Source organism: Echeneis naucrates, chromosome 3 (assembly GCF_900963305.1).
Source record: "Echeneis naucrates chromosome 3, fEcheNa1.1, whole genome shotgun sequence".
NCBI lineage: Eukaryota > Metazoa > Chordata > Actinopteri > Carangiformes > Echeneidae > Echeneis > Echeneis naucrates.
This window is the reverse complement of record NC_042513.1, coordinates 11,741,823-11,760,639: the sequence shown is the minus strand read 5'-3', so window position 1 is coordinate 11,760,639 and position 18,817 is coordinate 11,741,823. Positions and strand designations below refer to the sequence as shown.

Sequence of the window (18,817 nt, the reverse complement as noted above, 5' to 3'; positions counted from 1 at the left end):
GTGATATTTAAAGCATGGTTGAATCATCCTTGCAATTTCAGCAGGTAGTGCCATATATAATACGGGTTCCTAAATAAAATTAGTTATAATGTGGTCACCAGAGGACCAAGAGACACCGCTGGTCCCTGTAGTGCAGTATGGTTTGTGTGTGTGCATGTAGTAATTCACGATGATCACTAGATGACAGTGTGTTTCATCTGGCATGACTCCAGATATCCCACTGAGGAGTATTACCGTAATGAGTGGAAATGAGACTGCAAGAGCTCTGACAGCACTCACTCAGAACCAGCCATCATTTATTCGTACGACCTCAACCTGTTGTGCTTTGTAATGAATCCTCAGTGGCAGAGCACTTAGGATTTTCCATCATTATTATCTATCTTTTTATTCACTGGTTTGTCAGAAGCGTATGGCACATGTATGTCAGGGAGGAGACACCAATATACAACAGAGGATATGGAAGAGCAGTAGCATGTGCAGAAATGTTGGTAGTACTTAAAATCCAAATAGACCAACAACTGTCCTGGGAGAAAGCCTCATCATCCAACCATTCTTTCTAGTTTGAAGCTATCAACGTTATTTTTTAAGAAATCTTTATTCAGTCATAGCCGCAGCTTTGAGTTTTAAACGGAAACCAACACACAACCTAAACTGAGAGTATGCCACCACAAAATATCTTGTGCCTGTCTATTAGAGACGTGACGTGGCATTCAAACTTGTAACTAGGACAGACACAAGCTGTCAAGCTGTCAGTCTGCGACACACTGCACTGTCTGAGGCCACATACATCATTAGGAGGGATGCACACAATACAGTCACCTGGAATCAACATTCACTTACAGGTACACACACATTTTGTTTTGGCAACAGTCCGATGGTGGGGCTTCAGATTCTGAAATAGTCGGAGGGAGATACTGTAAATGATTTCTGTGTAAAGCAACAAGCTGCCAGGGAGCTTCCTAAGAAGATTAAGTGGAACAGTACTGAGAACTACAAACTGAGGCCACATCAACAACAACAAAGGTTTTTGTTTTTTTTCTTTCTTTTAATTACACCACTACGCTTAGGAATAGGAAAACTAAATATGTGATATACTTAGGATAAAATGTTACAGGGTTGAAAGTGGAAATGTATGACTCTTTATCTATTACGTGTATCTGTAGCACTAAAAAACCTTCCAAAAGATGTCTGACCTTCAACACTGTTGTCTGGTATGATTTTCTTCTTGCTTAGACACACTGGTTGCCTGAGTTTTGCAAAGGAGCCAGCAGAACTGCTAACCCGGAATCTCAGTGGGACAGATTTTCTCCTGGTCGATGCCCCAGTGTTTAGAAGTTACTCTAATCTTCCTCACACCTGCCACAGCGGTGCCAAGCTATAAATACAGGGTCATAAGAGGATCCACCTGGTGTCAGTGTGAAGGAGCCAGTTGGACAGTGACCCTGGCTCACAAGATGCCAGAGGAGCCAAGGCAAAGATTTGCAGTAGCTACTTAACGAGTACTCTCAGTAGGGGCAATGTTAGTGAAAGGAATCTGTTTTCTCCTCTTTTCTCTACAACAAACAAGTGAAGAAATTGTCTGTGTTGATGTGTGGCTGAGAAGGAACACCTGTGGATGACTTTGTATTTTTCCGCATTTCAGGAATATTGTGAAATATTGTTGCAAAAGGAAGCTCTTTTGGGTGAGAGGCTTAAGCTTTCTTTTCAATGGTAACTTGTGTTTTCCTGCTTTAGCATCCTGTTATTACTTTATCTCCCCTGGGACTTGTTTTGCTAGCTTTAAATGTGATATTTGGACTATCCTAGAAACATTTTAAAATCAAAGTTAATAGTTTTTGGCATAATTGAAGGTTTGGTTTATTTATTTATTATTTATTTGGTTTATTGACTTTTCCTCACTTGCCATAAATCGCTTTGCTTGTGTTTATCCAGGTTTTGAGAGGCTTAAGATCCCCGTTAGTAAAATCAGGGATGTGGATGAAATGGAATCAGGTTCAGGCACAGAAAAGGACTCATGAAAACTAATGACTGAGAGACAAAGAGGCAGCTACATGTAAAATATAAAATATCTAAAAGGACAGATAAAACTATAAAAGGGAGGGTATGTATTATTTTTTGTTCGGATGAATTCATCCTCGGCCATTCTTGATCTTTCAGCCTCTCCCTTTCTCTTTATGCATGCGGTCATTGCCAATCGTCATCCAACACCAGACAACTGTGACTGGTTTAGGGTAGCTGCAGGTTACTCATACCTTAGTCACCGCTGAACGAGTTCCAACCAAAAGTCCCTCCCTCCAGGGCTTAAAAGTTAGGAGGTGGTGTTTCAGTTTGCAGTCTACCTCACAGTCTTTTGTCAGGTCACCCCATGTTTGATGCCAACTGTGAAAAAGATTGCATGTTTACTCTTAGGAAATAAGACCAATGCCTCTTTAAGTAGTGTCAACATTCAGCATTTAATTAGATTCAGCCCATGTGGCAACTTGTTTAATGTGTCAACAAGTTTCGCTCAAGACTGATAAGTGCATGTGAAGCAGTAACACTCGAGAAATACACCACAGCAAACACTGTTCTATAGCAGGATGCTGATATGTCTCCTGCTTCCTTCCACAGATTCTCTGCTGGACTTATTATGGATAACAAAGTCTGACCAGTTTTCACTGCAGTGTAGACTGTACTGAGCTACCATACCTGCGAAAATCAACAGTTGGAACATGTTGACATCTGTGTTTTCTGGGCAGGTCACTCCAAAGTCAGGTTACATTTCACAACGTGAAAGGATTCCTCTTCTTCCCAAGTGTACAGGACCGGTTTTGACAAGAGAAAATGGAGCCCTAATGTTTTCTCATTCACTTCACCTGCATTTTGGAAATCGGAGTGGAGCCATTTGAGCGCCTCACAAAGACAACCAAACCCTCAAGACTGCTGCATGGGGATTGATGTTTCTATGTAGCGTGTGTGCAAGTGTGTGTTGCAGCCTTGGATCCATCGTGGAACCACAGTCCGCCCGGGCGCCCAGCCCTCGGGCCGGAGACGCTCCAAACAAGCAACTACTCTCTGGTGCTGCTGATTCAGCTCAGCCTGCTCTCCTTCGACCTGTTTGTCAACTCCTTCAGCGAGCTGCTGAGGGCTGAGCCGACTGTTCAGCTGGTTCTTTTTATGTAAGCAGGAGCTACTCACTGTTGAAACAGCCAAACATTGTCTGTGACTGTGGGGAAAAGAATTCTCAGCTAAAAATAACCAGGTCTAGTTGTTTGTACTGAGTCCACAGGGATGCTGGAATGACATGAAATAGCTTTATTGTCTTTGTTCACGCTAATCTCACTTTTTTTTTCTTTCCTCGTCTTTTTTTGACAGCATCCAGGACATTGCCATCCTGTTTAACCTGATCATCATTCTGCTGATGCTGTTTAACACATTCGTGTTCCAGGTTGGCCTGGTCGCCATATTGCTAGAGAGATTTAGAGCTCTGCTAATGCTCTCTGCTCTCTACCTGATCTTCAGTATCATTCTCCATTCCTGGCTCATGGTACGTAGAAGCACAGTTGCTGACCGAGTATCGTTGTGGAATCAAACTAGGATTGAATGTGACAAATAAAGCAATACAAGACCTGGAAAATTTACAAGCTTCCAAATGTCAAATTACTATCTTAAGGGTCTAAGACCTTGGACAAACTTTTCGTCAGCCTGACTTTAATTTGTGTACTTTGTCAAGCATAGGGTTTTCACCTTTTTTTATCTTTAATTAGAAGTAAAGTGACCCCTCCCGTTTTCTCTGTAATCTCCCCAGAATCTGCGTTGGCTGAGTACCAATAGATTTATTTGGACAGATGGCCTTCAGGTGCTGTTTGTCTTCCAAAGAACTGGTAAGATGAAATGATGAAAAAATTGATTCATTTTGAATGTTTTGCTTTAGATTTTATACGGATACTGGCAGTGATGCCCATGCAGGTTATGTACATTATATCTTGGATTGGAAACATTCACTTGCTTTACACAAAATGAAATAGAGTGGTATGATGAGGCAAACTAACACGCCTGACCGCTGTAGTTTTTCTCTAGTTGTTTTTTTCTGTGTTGCCTGCTGTCTCTACCAAGAGGATTCAGGCAGGTCTGTCACATGGCCATGTGGATCTGATTTTCATATGTGTGTAAGCTGATAATTGGATAGAGGGATTTATTGTCTTGTTCTCTGCTGTCGCCATAATTTATTTCTCTCTTTGTTTTGTGTGCAACTTATCTTAAGACCCACTTAGATGCTTACTCAGTGTGTGATTCAGTGCTGCATCATCAGCTCACAAAATCTCTTTGATTATGAACCGACTAAACTCTGGCCTAGGCTGTACTTTCATGCAGATAGTCATTAATGCTGGTTGGGATTTTTCTGTTGATGAAATGTTAGCATCAGTATTGCTATTCCTCAAGTAATGCTGCCCGTTGTGCACTCTATTTGGCACAGCTAATGAAAAAGGAGCAAGAATACAATTAATCACACTGGCAAGATTTATCATGTCGTTATGCATTTATCATTTAAATGTTAAATGATAATTTCTCTGGTAATGGACATTGGTGATAAAAAAGGGTGCAGCACATTACCACTCAATAATAACTGGTGTGATTCATTGTGAGAAATTGCCGAACAAGTAATTCTAGTTCTTGGAAGTTTACATTCATGGCATAATTGAAAGTGATTTTATTAGCTGCAGTAATTCATTTTTGGCACTTTGGACAGGAGACAAGGGAAGAGAAAGGGGTCAAAATGAAGATAGTTTAATGTTAGTAATTATAAAAATTAAGTATGACTTTGCCTTAGTGTCACTCAAAAGAGTAAATTATTACAAGAAAAGAAAAACAAAAACAAAACACACCAGACTTTGCCTTTATTTCAGCAGTAATGAGGCTCAAAACATTAATTAAACAATCAAATTTAAGTGTCAACAGAAAGAATGTACATCGTTTGTTTTTTAATTTGTTGCTTTGGATGTGATCAGCACGGCAGCATAGTGGTTAGCGCGGTTGCTGCACCGTAAGAAGGTCACTGGTTCGGTTCCCGGCATGGGGCCTTTCTGTGTGGAGTCTGCATGTTCTCCTTGTGCCTGTGTGGGTTTCCTCCCACCGTCCAAAGACATCATGTTTGGGTTAACTGCTGACTCTAACTTGTCTGTGAGTGGTTGTTGGTCTCTGTGTGATGGACTGGTGACCCAGTGTGAGCTGAGATTGGCTCCAGCACCCCCCACACTCTGGGTTTTGCAGGCAACCTATCACAACACATCTCTATGTGTTAGAACTTTTTGTCACCCATTTTTTTACTAAAGGAAAATGACAATCACAGCCAGAGCCATTTGAAATCTATTATTTACGCAAAACCGCCTCACATATTTTCCTGTTCACAGCTTCTGTGTTTTACTACTACTTCTACAAGAGGACCTCGGAGTATCTGGGTGACCCTCGTCTCTATGAGGATTCACCATGGCTGCGAGAAGTCTTTGCTCAAGTCCGACAGTGATCTTGGTGCAGCAGAGAACATGAAGCTGAAGAGACCAAAAAGCAGTGTACATAAAAATAAATGGTGATATGGAGAGCAAGTGTTTAAAGTAACACAAAGTCTGCATGATAAAATGTGTTCAGCGGTAAAATTTGCCATGTTTGTTAATGTTCATGGTATTTTCATAAAGCCAAACAATATATTTCACACAACATTTCATTCTGATGCAGGGAGGACTGTGCCAAAATCTGGTAAGATTTATTAAAACAGCAAGGCGACTCAAGACTTGTTGTTTTGGTAGTGAAGATCAGTATTTGAGTATTTAGTTAATATCAGTCACCACATGCCCTTTTTCTTTTGTTTTGGTAATGCTGTACATTTTTTGAAATGTAATATGGATTTTTTTTATATACATCTGACTATTTGCGTTGCTTTGGGTGTGTTTGTTCAGTTAATATTGAACAGCTAATGTTGGTAACCTGATTTAAAGACCTGCTTCTGTGCTGGTTGCGAAGCATGAAACCAAATGAGTGAAGCGGAGCTGATTCTTCAGCTCGTGGAACTCTTTGAGGAGCAGCTTCTCCTGAAAGTTGAACTGAAAAGCAAGGAAAAAGGTTTCCTGTAATCCCCACAAAGCAGAGAGCTGCGACAAACTGAATACATTTTCAATAAATATTAATTTACGATAAATACACAGCTCCAAATGTTTTGTTTGAGCACAAAACAAACAAAAAAATCACCACAAAACTATTTACTATTCATATGAAGGGTTATCAAATGGTGGCTATGGTTGTTGTTACGCTTACTCAAGATGATAGCAAACATGATGTTTATTACAAAAATAAATGAAACTCTTGTATATTTATTTATTCACTAGAAGACAATTTTTATATGAATTTTAAATCATTACCAAGTATTGACAATAAAATCAGCCGTCAAGCACTTTGAAATCACCATCATTGAGTAATAAAATCATCAGACACCAGACTAGCTCACCCTTATTGCATATTTATGAAACTGCTCAGCCTCCTCCAGTCTGCCAGTCTGTAATTAAAAGGTTCAACACATGATTAGAATAAAACTAGAAACATCTAGATGTACAAAATGGAAAAGAATCAGCATTTAAGTGTGTCTCAGTGTGGTCAGAGGTTATCAGAGGTTAGACCAAGGATAAACTGGACTTGAGGGTCCAAACAAACTCTGTTTGATTAAAGAAACGCTACATTTCTTGGTTACATTTTTCTTCATGCGGGGAAAGCGTTGTGTCATACGTCATGAAATATAAAATTGTTGAACTGAGGCACAACTAGTGTCTTCAAAAGGTTGTCATCACTCACCCTCAGACAAATTAGAGACAGGTAAGCCCACACCTCTGCATTCTGGTTGTTCAAATGATTTGCCTCAGTCAACGCTTCCTCGGCTATGTTAAGCTCCTCCAGCTACACAGGCAGACACACACACAGAAAAAAAAAAAAAAAAAACACAGGCGCAACTGAGGTTGAATGTAAAGGAAAAAATATGGCTGCTACCAAAACCTGTCTGTTTTGCTGAACAGGACTTTGTCCTCAGTGGAATTAGGATTGCACCTAAGAATTGTAACACCTGTCTAAGAACTAGGCTTTTCTGATGTTGTCATCGCTGTGGCTGGAAATTATTGCTAAACGACTTTGCAGCTTAATCAAGGTTTAATTCGTCATTGTTCTGCAAGGGCAATGTTACCCGGTAATAGGCAGAGCCCAGGCCCAGCCAGGTCAGGCAGGAAGGTGACTGTTCACAAGCCTGCAGGTACGTCTCTTTGGCTTGCTCAAACTGAAAGTTAGGAACATAAAAAGAACAGATTTGGTGACACTGCATAAATTAGGTTTTTAAGGATAATAAATGAATTGAAATGAACTTTTCCCCTGGTTTCTACAGTGTTTCTAAACCTTATTCATATAGTTATGTTAAAATACAATAAACCTTTTTTTTATTAAATTAATAAAAACAACAGACAAACAAAAACAAAACACTCCAGGACAACCCTGTTGTACTGTCATACCTTTCTGGCTACTTTGCTGTCTTAGATAAACTTACTTTGGTTACTAAATTCTAAGAATGACAGATGAAATCTGTCGCCTTTCAAGAAATACACTAATTGTTTTCCCTGATCGGCAGATGCACATGCATAAAATGACTAATCAGAAAAGTTTCTCAGTGTTTGACCTTCCTTTGCTGGAGGTAGATGGATCCCAGGCGGAGGAGGACAAGGTGAGAGTCTGATGGCTGTTGCGATAAGTCCAGGCTTCGCTCATAGCTCCATTGGGCCTCACTGAATTCCCCTTGCAGATAGTGACAGTGACCATTGAGAGCCCACACGTCCGCATCCTGCTCATAGAGTGGACAGTGTCCAGGGGTTTGGTCAAATTTATTGTGCCTTACTTTTCCACTGCATAACATCCCAGCAAATCCATTATTTTCTTTTTTCCTGTGTTACTTTAAAATACCCACCTCTTATGCCATTTCATGTCCATATGTGTCTCCTGTCCCCTGACACCTGTTCCAATGTAGCTTGGCCCCGCTGTTCTTTGTCAGCAAACCTCATATCTGTCTTATTTTATTTCCTTTCCTTTCTTTATTATCCTGACCAAATTGTTGTTGTTATACTTCATGTGCCTGCTCCTGGATTTTAATTTTTTACCAGCTTCAAACTGACCCTCATTTGCATAACCACAAAATTGGATTCATATGGATTGTGTAATATGGAGTCAGGCAGTTTCCACCAACTTCTGATGGTGTCCATACTGGTTAAAATCATATTTAAGAAAATATGTAAAATATTCAAAATCAAGTAATCTGTCAACTATAATGCAGATCAATAATAAAGAGTTTAAATAAGTTTGTAAAACCTATGTGTGCATCTGTGAGCTTCTGGACTTTAAGAGATCAGACTTGATGAGCAATACAGCAAATATGAATAAAAGTATTTTTCTCAATGAATTGGCGACAATGTTTTGAGTACCTGATCGCTCAGAGACAGTGCCTCCTTGAGGCTTGTAGCTGCACTGCAGTAGTCAGCTTTGAGCAGCTGCACCTGGGCCAGATGAAGCAGGTAGGCCACGCTGCGACCGCCCTCTGAACACAAAAGCTCCTGGGAGAGAGCGAGCTCTGCCATCTAACAACAAAAAAACACTGTAAGCTGGTAGCTAAATTTTCATACGCTACTTTTGTTTGAACTTCAACCAGAGCTGAGAAGGCTAGTCACACATCACAAATCACTGGTGTGACTTCACTCCAGTGTCTTGAGAAAATGTACTGCAATCGGGTCAGCTTTGACCACAGGAAGAGCAGGAAATCCAATTTGCATTATGTGTCTTTGCTACATTTATGTTTGTTCATACTTAATGTGTTTGAAATTTTGAAAATTGATTTACATAATAGGGCAGCATGGCGGCGTAGTGGTTAGTGCTGTCGCCCCACAATAAGAAGGTCATGGGTTTGGACTCTGGCCTGGAGCCTTACTGTGTGGAGTTTGCATGTTCTCCCTGTGCCTGAGTGGGTTTCCTCCCACTGTCCAAAGGTCAACTGGTGACTGTAGGTGTGAGTGGTTGTGGTTGTGATGGACTGGCGACCTGTGCAGGATGTACCCCGCCTCTTGCCTGATGTGAGTTTGGATTGGCTCCAGCAGCCCCGCAAATTGGAAAAGTGGTAGAAGATGAATGGATGGATTTACAAAATGTATGTCACTTTTGCCACTTACAGGATGAATGGAGATTGTAGGATGTTTTTATTCATATTTGACCAGTGTGAGTCCACTTGGTGTGGCAAACCATCTGGCTGCTAAGTGTGTTGTTACCTGCAGGGCACAGTTCTCCAGCAGGAACTGGATAGCTTCTGTGTAAATAGTGGATGGAAAATTCGGTGCAGATCCGGAGCTGACACTGTGTTCTGAAGACTCTTTGTGCTTCCCTGATTTTCTGTCAACAAACTTTTGTTCTGATAAAAAAAAAAAAAAATATATATATATATATATATATATATCCAGAATGAAGGGCAGAGACTCTCAATAAGTGTATACCAGACAAGCCCTATTTTGTTATGTTCTTGGCAACAGAATATACTTTAAGAATGAATGTAATACATATATCATACATCAATGTTTTAGTTTTTACGTCCTTTCAGATTAAATATCTCTGTGTATCTCAAACCAAAATGCTGAAAATATATAATTTTCCATTATTTGTGAATTTATAGTAAATTTCAATAATGCAGACAATGTTTTTTCCATGTGAATGCTATATATGTAAATGGATGTCAGTGTATGTCATTGCTTACTTGTAGTGCTAAAAATGTTTAAGCATTATGGAGCCATTACAACAAAGCCAAACACTTACAAAGCCATTCTTTAGGTAGTCACCCATTACATTTGGAAGAAGAGCCAATGTACTCTTCTTCTCTGGGCTCCCTCCCTCCTGCTGCAACTCACCTAGATAAATAGTAGAAGACTGAAATGCAGGACTGGCTGTCCGCACTTCCTCCAGTGGTTTGGCTTTCTTGTCTTTTTTTGTGTGTCTGTCTTCCCTCTCCTCCACCCTCTGCATTTGTTTCTTTGCTCTGTCTGCTTTCAGCTGCCTTTTGGCCTCCAAAAAAGCCCTCTCAGCCAGGATGGATTCATTCCTGCTCTCATGGAGTAAACCTGAACAACAGACAAATAAGATTAGATTATTAAAAAAAAGAAATTGTCTGCTTTCATCTTTTCTGCTTTAATACTCAGGTTTATCAAGGCTTAGATGGGAGTCTGTCGGAGTTATATTTTGCTTTTGTCATAATTGCTAGAAGAAGGCATGTATTTATTACCTGTAACCTTTAAAGTTATTTTGAACATTAAAAATGACTCAGAATCAGTATTTTACTACCTGAATAATGAAAGTTTATAAAGACAGATTTTTTTCCACCAACCTCAGGCAATAAAACTCAGGAATGCCTCCTGAAGTCGAATTCAATGAAAATTGACCATTGACCATATCAACTAAGTGTCTTCTGTTTCACTACCTTCGCAATAGCTACCCTCATACTTTGGAATAAACAGTAATGACAAAGTACTGATCTATATTTTTTCTCTGTTAGCTGCAGCTTCACAGGGTAAAGAGTCAGAGCGCAGACTTCCACCTCACCTAGCAGTGTCCAGGCCACCACACTGGGTGGGTCAATGTTGGTAGCCTGTTCCAGGAAGGTTTTGGCCTCCTCATAACGCTCAAAAGTTGTTGCCAAGACCCCACACATCATTAAACTGGAGAAATTACAGAACACAGCCAAAAAGTCTTGATTTAAAACTCCCATTTTTATTTGGTTGCCAATATAAATGTAATAATTAAGCAAGTGAAAAGTGGCTTTCCTATCTTTTCTTTTCATTATGGTTTGAATACCAAGTGATAGTGTCACATTGTCTCAAATACACAAAATGCCACACCCACACCATAGATAATATACGATGGTGCGGGTGAAGACCATTATGACAAGAAGTTAATATGCATTTTAGCATTAATGCTGTTACTTAGCTATATCTATTAAGTGCAAAAAATCAGGCAACTGGAAGTATGTTTAATGTGTCCTCTTACAGAAGGCAGAGAGGATGCTTTGGATTGCAGCTTTGAGCTTGTAGATATTTTTGAGCAAGTCAAACCTGGGTTGGTGTGCCTGCTGGAAAGACACGGCATCATGGAAACACTCTCTAGCTTTCATGTAGTCTCCAGTCAGCATATATAGGCCCCCCCACTCAAATTTATGGGAAGGCTCCCTGGGGTGCCTCACCACCAGCTGCAGGAAAGGTAATACAAAATCCCAAGCAGTCACTCAGTTATATTATTATGTTTGTAACTATATATGACTGTACATGATAAACGAGTCCTTTCCTAATTAATTTTGACTGAAAGGCACATGTATTAGATAGGGTGAATCATGTTATCGCACCTCTTGATAGTACTGAGCAGCCTGCTGGTAATCCCCTGTAAGCTTAGCCTCTCTGGCAAAATATCTGAGCTGAGAAGAACTCAAAAGGATCACATCTGAGGAGTCATCATCTACGCCATTTGAACAAATCTGGTAAGGAAGAGAATACAAAATTTGCTCCGTGCGTATGTGTTTGTGTGTGTGTGTGGGTGTGTGGTCCTCTGTATTACCTTGTTTAGAGCTATATGCATTTCATCCACCAGGTAGACATAGAGCTTGCTGACAAAAGCCTTTAGGAATTGAGGGTCAGTAATTGGTTCTGTCCTCTGCATCTTGTCACGTACAAGCCTCACCACTGCGTGCTACACACACAAAATGCACACAGACGTGCACATACACGTTTATGTAGTTAAATAATGTCAAAGGTACTGCCAGAGAAACATGTATATTCCAAAAGATTAGTTTGATTTCCTTCAGGTTCCTACATTCCACCTAAGATGTGTGCAATTGTTCTGACCTTCATCTGTTCCTTGAAGGCAAAGTATCTTCCGGAAACATTTAGTGCTCCCATCAGCTGAACTTTCGTTTGCTCCTGGCAGTCTTCCAATGGTTTGTGTCTTGCTCCAAATAATTCCATATACTGGCTTGACACTTGGGACACCACATTGCCTACTTGCGTATGGAAGTCTAGCACTGCCTGCAAGAGAAAACACCAGTAAACTGAATTCAGCAAATAAACAACTCTCCTCTGATGTGTGTTTATCTGTTGGTGTGTGTCCGTGTGTCTGCATGATTATATGAATGTGACTGTGTTTTACTCGTTCTGCTCTGCTAGGACCCGCTGGAGGTGAGGGTCTTGGAGGAATCAATGCTTTCACCCTTCAGGAGAAGAGAGACAGCATGCTCTTACACTACGGTCAGTCAGAAATGTGAAGGGCAATGACCACATACAATAGACCGGAGAGAAATTGGTTGTGACTCCACCATTGGAATAGATCACTTTCAAAGTGATTTAAAAATGACTGATTAGTTTCAGATGTGCACAGAGTATGAAAGCTCAGAGCAATAGATAACTCAGGGCAAAAATCGAGAAACAGTGAAACCAATATAACCATGTCAGACGTACCTTCTCGCCAGTTCCTCTGAAGATGTTTTGGGTACCAGTGGTTTTGCCAACACTATCTCAATGATAATGTAAGTTCTGGCTTCCACATACATCTGCCATGAGCAGGAATGAGATGTTAATATTATAAAAGCTTTCAAAAATATTGCACAATAGAAAGCACATAACTTGTTTGTATCATGAAACCTTTAAAACATTGAAGATGTAAGTCAGAAGTTCAAGCTTATATTGGTATTGCTCCTGGTTTTTATTGCCCGTATATTAAGCAACAACCAAATCTCCCAATCAATAATATCTGCTCTAATACTGCAGAGAGTTGCAATTGTGTTCAGTGGAAACTCACATTTCCCTCTGTATTGATGTGTGGCTCATTTTCAGTCAGGCCGTCAGGACTGCTTTCGGCTGCCGCTGTCATACTATAATTGGCAGGTTGCTGACATGATGTGAACATATTACGTTAAGGTCCAAACCTTAACAATCTAAATGTAAAACTTACTGTAGGTGACCCTGAAAAACATAATCTAACTTTCACAATTTTTAGCACAGTTAATGTGTTCTAAGCACCTTGAAATTATAATTGTTAAACATCAGGACCTGCCTTACCTTTTTGGCTGGCTCCTTTGAGTCCTTGGCTCCTTTGTTACCTCCATCAACATTCTTCCCACCCTTGCCCTTGTAAGAGCTTGCAGCCGAGCTGGCACGAGCTTTGATCTGGTTAGCTGCAGCCTTGGCATACTCCTTTAACACACTGACACTTCGCTTGGACTTTAAGCAGAAGATAAATGACAACTGCATTTTAGAAGAGATTTGACACTACACAGACTATGGATTTATTCAGTAGGCTATTTTGGTTCAAGATTTTTTAATGTAACGCAAATGAGATGGCAGGGCTGTTTAGACTCTATAGGATAGTATATACCCTATAGTATAGAGTATATACTATAGAGTATATTTCCATTTGTGAATTCGTGTGACCTTGTTCAGAAGCTCGGTCTCAGAGAAAGGATGGATTCTGTATGCTCCTCGGATGCGGCTGATTCCGGGATACAGCAATTGTGCCATATCCACAAATGCCACACCATGAAAAGGGATCTCTGGGTTCTCCTCTCCTGGCTGCACACACACACACCACACAACACACACACGGTCTTTCAGTGTACATCAGCACTTTCTACCACTGACAGTCTGAAACTGAAATGCAGTCTCTCATTCCTCTAATTTGCTTCAGGCTAGAGAGTTAATACTGGAGAATCATTGCATTATGTATAAGACACCTGCAAATATTTCCAAACCTTTCCTTTTCCAACAAAGTACTTTCACCTGCTTAGATTCTATTTCCTTTCCAAATGGAGCTGACAACTTTGTTATCTCCACTGGCCACAGTCTGCTTTCAGTGATCCTCCGCCGTAGCCTGCAAGTACAGTCAACACTGTTACATGATATATTCAGGTCTTTTTCTCTGTCTCTATTTTCTGTTAACCACTAGTGCTGTTGCCCCACAACGAGAAGGTTAAGGGTTTGGTTCCTCAGCCTGGGGCATTTCTGTGTGCATGTTCTCCCTGTGCCTGTGTGGGTTTACTCTGGGTACTCTGGTTTCCTCCCACCGTCCAAAGATGACATGTTTGGGTTAACTGGTGACTCTAAATTGTCTGTAGGTCTGAGTGTGAATGTTTGTTTGTCTCTGTCTGTCTCTGCGTGTTGGCCCTGTGATGGACTGGTGACAGATGAAACCGATGAATATTTACTAGGCCATTATTTGCCCAGTTTTCTCTTATTCTAACTAAAATCATTAAAAAGGCTGAATTTCTTTCTATTTTGACAGAAATACATCAAACAAGGGAACAAAGTTAGACAGGTAAAGGTAGGACGATGAACAGATGGTGAATTGTCAGTGGAACTGACCTGGCAGTTCCTCCTCCATCCAGGAAGCAACGCATCTCTGTGTCCCAGCACACCCTATTCTTACTGGTCTCTGCCTCTTTACGAAACTCCCGGTCCTGTGGGAACAATAAGACTTTCAGTCCTGTAACAGACTGTGAAACCGAGCCAGCCCTCATGCTCTGCCAATGTTCTAATCTTCTACAGTAAGTGAAATGCCACTGAAGGTCAACCTACCTTTCACAAGTCATTAACTAAGCCTCTGCCTGGTCATGTCTGTCAACTGAAGTTGAACAATACTCTGTGCTTTCACACAGTGACAGTTATAGACAACATATGCAGTTACCTCAAAGCCAGTCAGCTCCCCATGCTCCTGTTCAATGGACTCAGTCTGGATGATGGCTTCTGGGATGAAGTGGTTTCCTGGTAGTAGCAGCGCCTGATGAGGCCTCTTCCTCAGCCTGCTGTTTGCCTCCCTCTCCCCTCCAGCCTTCAGCTGCCCGTCACAGAACACCAGCACCTTATCTTTCTGAGAGACAGAAGGACTAATACAGCAATCGTCTTCCAAGCCTTCATCCTTAAAAGATTTGTAATTCAAGTCAGTCTAAGGGGAACATTGTAGTTTTTCTGTCACATTTTGTGTTCAGAATAATGGCTTAAAAGTGAAATGATTAGTGTAACACTCACCTCTGCAGTAAGTGGGACTTCAAGGGCAGCAGTGCATGTGGAGGGAGTGGGGGCTTGGCCAGACACCAGCATCCATGTCTCAGGGATGGAGTATGCTGCCTCTATGGTTACCTTAAGCAAGTTGGAGGCTGAGAGTTCAGCCTCAGATAGAACTGGAGCCAACACACTGACACTCACATCCAGGGTTGCCCGCTGAAGGAAAAAAAAAAGATGAAACGTGTACACATTTTTTAATAAACTATTTCATTATGTTGTCTAAAAATGCCATTATGAGGTAAAAGATGTAACCCTAATCCCACGTTGTTTTCAACGTGGCATATTTCACAAATTCCAGTGTCTGGCATGACTGATCTACTGCTGCCTTACTTATGACAGCAGCACAACATAAAAAAAAATGTGATGAGATTTAACTTTGATTGATGTGTTTCAAAATGTGATTATATCCTTTCATAAAATGGTTATATAAAAAGACCATTCAACAACTATCCAGTCCTGAATCCTGATTAGTGAGCAATTTAAACACATCAATGATCTCTTGTCATAGATGAAAGTGGCAAGTGGTAGACTACAAGGAACTTTTTCCTATAAATTGCAAAGTATGATTGCACTTTGTTGAAACAATAAAAATGTAATAGTGTGATGTGGTCTCACTGTTATTTATTGGAGCCATGCCCCTGCTCCTGACAATAACTGGTCAATGTGAGATCAATGTAGCGGTATAAACCAACCTGAGAGGATTGTTTGGGTGGGGGGCTGGCCACAGGGACAGTGGAGGAGAAGCTGCACTGACCTGAAGACAGATGAGAAAATCATTCCAACATAGTGACCCCTGTCCTGTATGAAAAGCTCTTTAGAGTAAAATTGTGCTGTTCTCACCTCCACAGGAACAAGCTGACATTTGGGGACATAAACCACTTTGTCACATTACAATATAAAATCATATGATTTGTAACATGAAGTTGTACCTTGCAGCAGTGGCAACAGGTCGACCACAGCTTGGCCCAGCATTGATGTTCTAGCCTCAATTTTCTTCTCCTCGGGCAGAATCTCTGTGATTGTCACTGACAAAAACCAAACCATTCAAACCAAAAAACAAATAGTGCTTAGAAGGCTTTCTTCTGTTTTTGTTCAGCAGACAGAATAATAAAGACATTGTTATTAAAATGAATAAGGATAATTATTTTAGTGAAAGTTGCAGTAGACTTCCAAATATCCTAAATTTTTCAGGGTATCTGCAGATGGCTGATAGGCTCCTCAGTTCTTTGCTAAAATCAATATTGCTGTAATCATTTCTACTTTTCAACAGTTTGTTTTTCAAAATTGGAGATGCAGCAGAAACAGTTGAAGAAGTAATAAGCTAGTGTAACATTAACTGAAATTATGGTAACTTATTGTGATTTTCTTGATACTTGCTTGGCCAATTGGTTAGCTCTGTGTTACATGTACTTGGTATGAATGTTAATGCTACACTAAACTCTCTGGAAATTCCAGTATGTGTGGTTAAACTAGTGTGAAATTACGACAAAACTCTTTGAGGACAGTATTTTCCCACTCTATTAGGATCCGTGCTATTTCCTGTTAATATCTCATCTATAAAATTAAGCTAATAAGGAGACGCTGGTTGATCTAGATTTAGAGAAGAGACAGGTGAGATGAAATGTTTGGAAAACTCTGTACAAGAAACTGCTTAGTTCAATAGTAAGTTGTGTGACCTATCAAGAGAGAAATATTTTTGGACTTAACGCACATATTACTGGTTTATTGGCCATGTCACTGAGAGCCTGGATGTCATTGCGGCAGCGGAAGCTGCAAGTAAAGTTGAAATCAACACACTGCTCCACGGGGTTGAACTGCTTCTTGTCTGACTCTCCCAGCACCATTCCATCCACTTCTACCTTTAGAAAACTCAAGAAGTTGTCTGCTTTTTTCCCTTGCTAAAAAGAGCAGAAGCAAAATATGAGACATTAGGTGGATAGTGTGATCCACAAACTTGTCTTCAGTGTTGTTGATTCGGCCCTGGGCCTGAAACGAGAAAGTTAATTAGCAGTACTTATCCAGTGTGATACGTAAGCCGTTAATTGCATAAAATTTTTGCTAAACTAATTCAGTTCAAATAGTATGTACTTGACAGAGTGTCAAAACCCATATCCCATCAGCCTCAGCCCATTGGTGTTCTGCCAAACCCTTATGATGATTGATCTTTCATCAGGCTTGATGCCTCGGAAAAGCAAAACGGCAATGAGAAGCAAAAATTTATGCAAATACTCCTCAAGGCTCATTTAGAAAATATAGGTTTTTAAAAAATGCATCAAGCAATCTGAACCAGGCAAATACACATCAGCTCTTTTTGAGTTTTCTCATTTGGCAGAGATGCAAATAAAAGATCAGAGATGATATGCCCAGAATATTAGATGACAATTTACCCTCACATCATAGCATCAGATTATCACTTATGCATTAAAGTAAAAGCAGGATTCAGTACATATTAATGATTCCTAATTAAATTGGTTGATGTCTTGTTCAGCCAACAGCCAGTCAAATTCATCAAAACTAAATTCAAACTGTTAAAATGCTTAAAACAAATAGTACCAAACCAAATACAACCACAACAACCACAAAATGACGCAGACCTGAAGAAGCAGTGATAAATTAAATGAGCAGTCAGTGGAAGTGCAGTGCCTGAGTAACATTATTCACATCAGTCCACCATGAGGAGGGAATTCATTTAAAAACCCAACCTGGCTCCTACATAACAACAGTTTAAGACGGTGCCACGCTGTCTTGTCTCTGAATTATCGGCTAAAAACTGAACCACCATGACACTGCCGGTTAAAAGTATTCATCAAACAAGTGGTACTGCTAACTAAGTCTTTATATACATTTATTACTTCTAACCATGGCTTGGTTAGGAAGTAGAGAGTACGCAGCACAACAGGTTCAACGCACATTTCTAAACTCTCAGTGACAACATATCTTACATCGTTTGCTGCTTTAGCCACTGGATTATTTCAGGGGGGGTTAATTTACTTCATTTAGTTTATCACGTTAGCTGACGTTGACCGGACCTACCAGTTTATTTCCTCGGATTACAGCAATTATAACATTGAAGTCTCTTTCTGTCGTGCTTGTTGTTTTTTCTGGCGTCTCCATTGTGCCGACAAACGATAAAGGTGAAATGTTAGCTGTTAGCTATTTGAAATTACCATAGCAACGGTGCCAAACACGGCGCCGTGTTCATGTGCAATCTGAAATATCAGCACTTTGGACAAGACAACGTACGTAAGACGTTTGGTAAATAAATACAAAATAAAGTAATAAAACAACAGCGACGTCAACTCAACAAATCCTTATTTTAGTTGTTTTGAATTTTGTCTGAAATATCACACAAAAGCAAATCTTTGATCAATAATAGTTGGAGTTAAACTTAATCGCTGAATATTCTAAATCATTACAAAATATCACGTACTATGAATATTTAGTATATTTTCATGCAAAAAAAGTTTTCAGATGAATGTAGTGGAGAGTAAAGCACATGTTTTCCTCTCAAATAGAAGTCGTATCAGATTAGTTGCAAAGTTGCAAAGATTAGTTGCAGGTCCTACGGTGCTGTAACTCCGACAGCACAGACCGCTGAGTAAAGCGCTGAGGTGTGATGTGTCCTCCCGGACGCAGGGGGCGCGCCCGCTCCCGTTCACAGGCGCCTCCATTAACGTTAGCCAGCT

General features: G+C 40.3%; 2 protein-coding genes across 2 annotated transcripts; one reads left to right on the top strand and one right to left on the bottom strand.

Annotated features, from left to right (window-relative positions):
- Positions 1-2,829: 2,829 nt before the first annotated feature.
- Positions 2,830-6,335, top strand: LOC115041249 (transmembrane protein 138-like). Its single transcript, XM_029498587.1, has 4 exons — positions 2,830-3,158; positions 3,355-3,526; positions 3,788-3,863; positions 5,391-6,335. Exons 2-4 carry the CDS (start codon positions 3,401-3,403, stop codon positions 5,501-5,503), a joined length of 315 nt encoding a protein of 104 aa, XP_029354447.1. The 5' UTR covers positions 2,830-3,158; positions 3,355-3,400; the 3' UTR covers positions 5,504-6,335.
- Positions 5,933-18,802, bottom strand: cfap70 (cilia and flagella associated protein 70). Its single transcript, XM_029498503.1, has 24 exons — positions 18,698-18,802; positions 16,843-17,029; positions 16,061-16,156; positions 15,824-15,885; positions 15,096-15,287; positions 14,755-14,937; positions 14,433-14,527; positions 13,851-13,941; positions 13,506-13,643; positions 13,134-13,295; positions 12,534-12,625; positions 12,226-12,286; positions 11,925-12,104; positions 11,638-11,769; positions 11,429-11,557; positions 11,142-11,275; positions 10,633-10,748; positions 10,072-10,154; positions 8,481-8,633; positions 7,685-7,846; positions 7,202-7,291; positions 6,820-6,921; positions 6,479-6,526; positions 5,933-6,077 (listed from the first exon to the last, which is right to left on the bottom strand). Exons 1-24 carry the CDS (start codon positions 18,800-18,802, stop codon positions 5,967-5,969), a joined length of 2,904 nt encoding a protein of 967 aa, XP_029354363.1. The 3' UTR covers positions 5,933-5,966.
- Between the last annotated feature and the right edge of the window lie 15 nt (positions 18,803-18,817).

Excerpts from the sequence above, each read along its gene's own strand:
- LOC115041249 (XM_029498587.1), top strand. The coding sequence starts at position 3,401 with ATGCTGTTTAACACATTCGTGTTCCAGGTTGGCCTGGTCGCCATATTG. Across the intron at positions 3,527-3,787 it reads TTCTCCATTCCTGGCTCATG|AATCTGCGTTGGCTGAGTAC; the intron begins GTACGTAGAAGC and ends TAATCTCCCCAG. Across the intron at positions 3,864-5,390 it reads GTTTGTCTTCCAAAGAACTG|CTTCTGTGTTTTACTACTAC; the intron begins GTAAGATGAAAT and ends TCCTGTTCACAG.
- cfap70 (XM_029498503.1), bottom strand. The coding sequence starts at position 18,802 with ATGGAGGCGCCTGTGAACGGGAGCGGGCGCGCCCCCTGCGTCCGGGAG. Across the intron at positions 8,634-10,071 it reads GGCAGCTGAAAGCAGACAGA|ATGGCAGAGCTCGCTCTCTC; the intron begins GCAAAGAAACAA and ends TTTTGTTGTTAG. Across the intron at positions 7,292-7,684 it reads TCTACCTCCAGCAAAGGAAG|TTTGAGCAAGCCAAAGAGAC; the intron begins GTCAAACACTGA and ends CCTAACTTTCAG.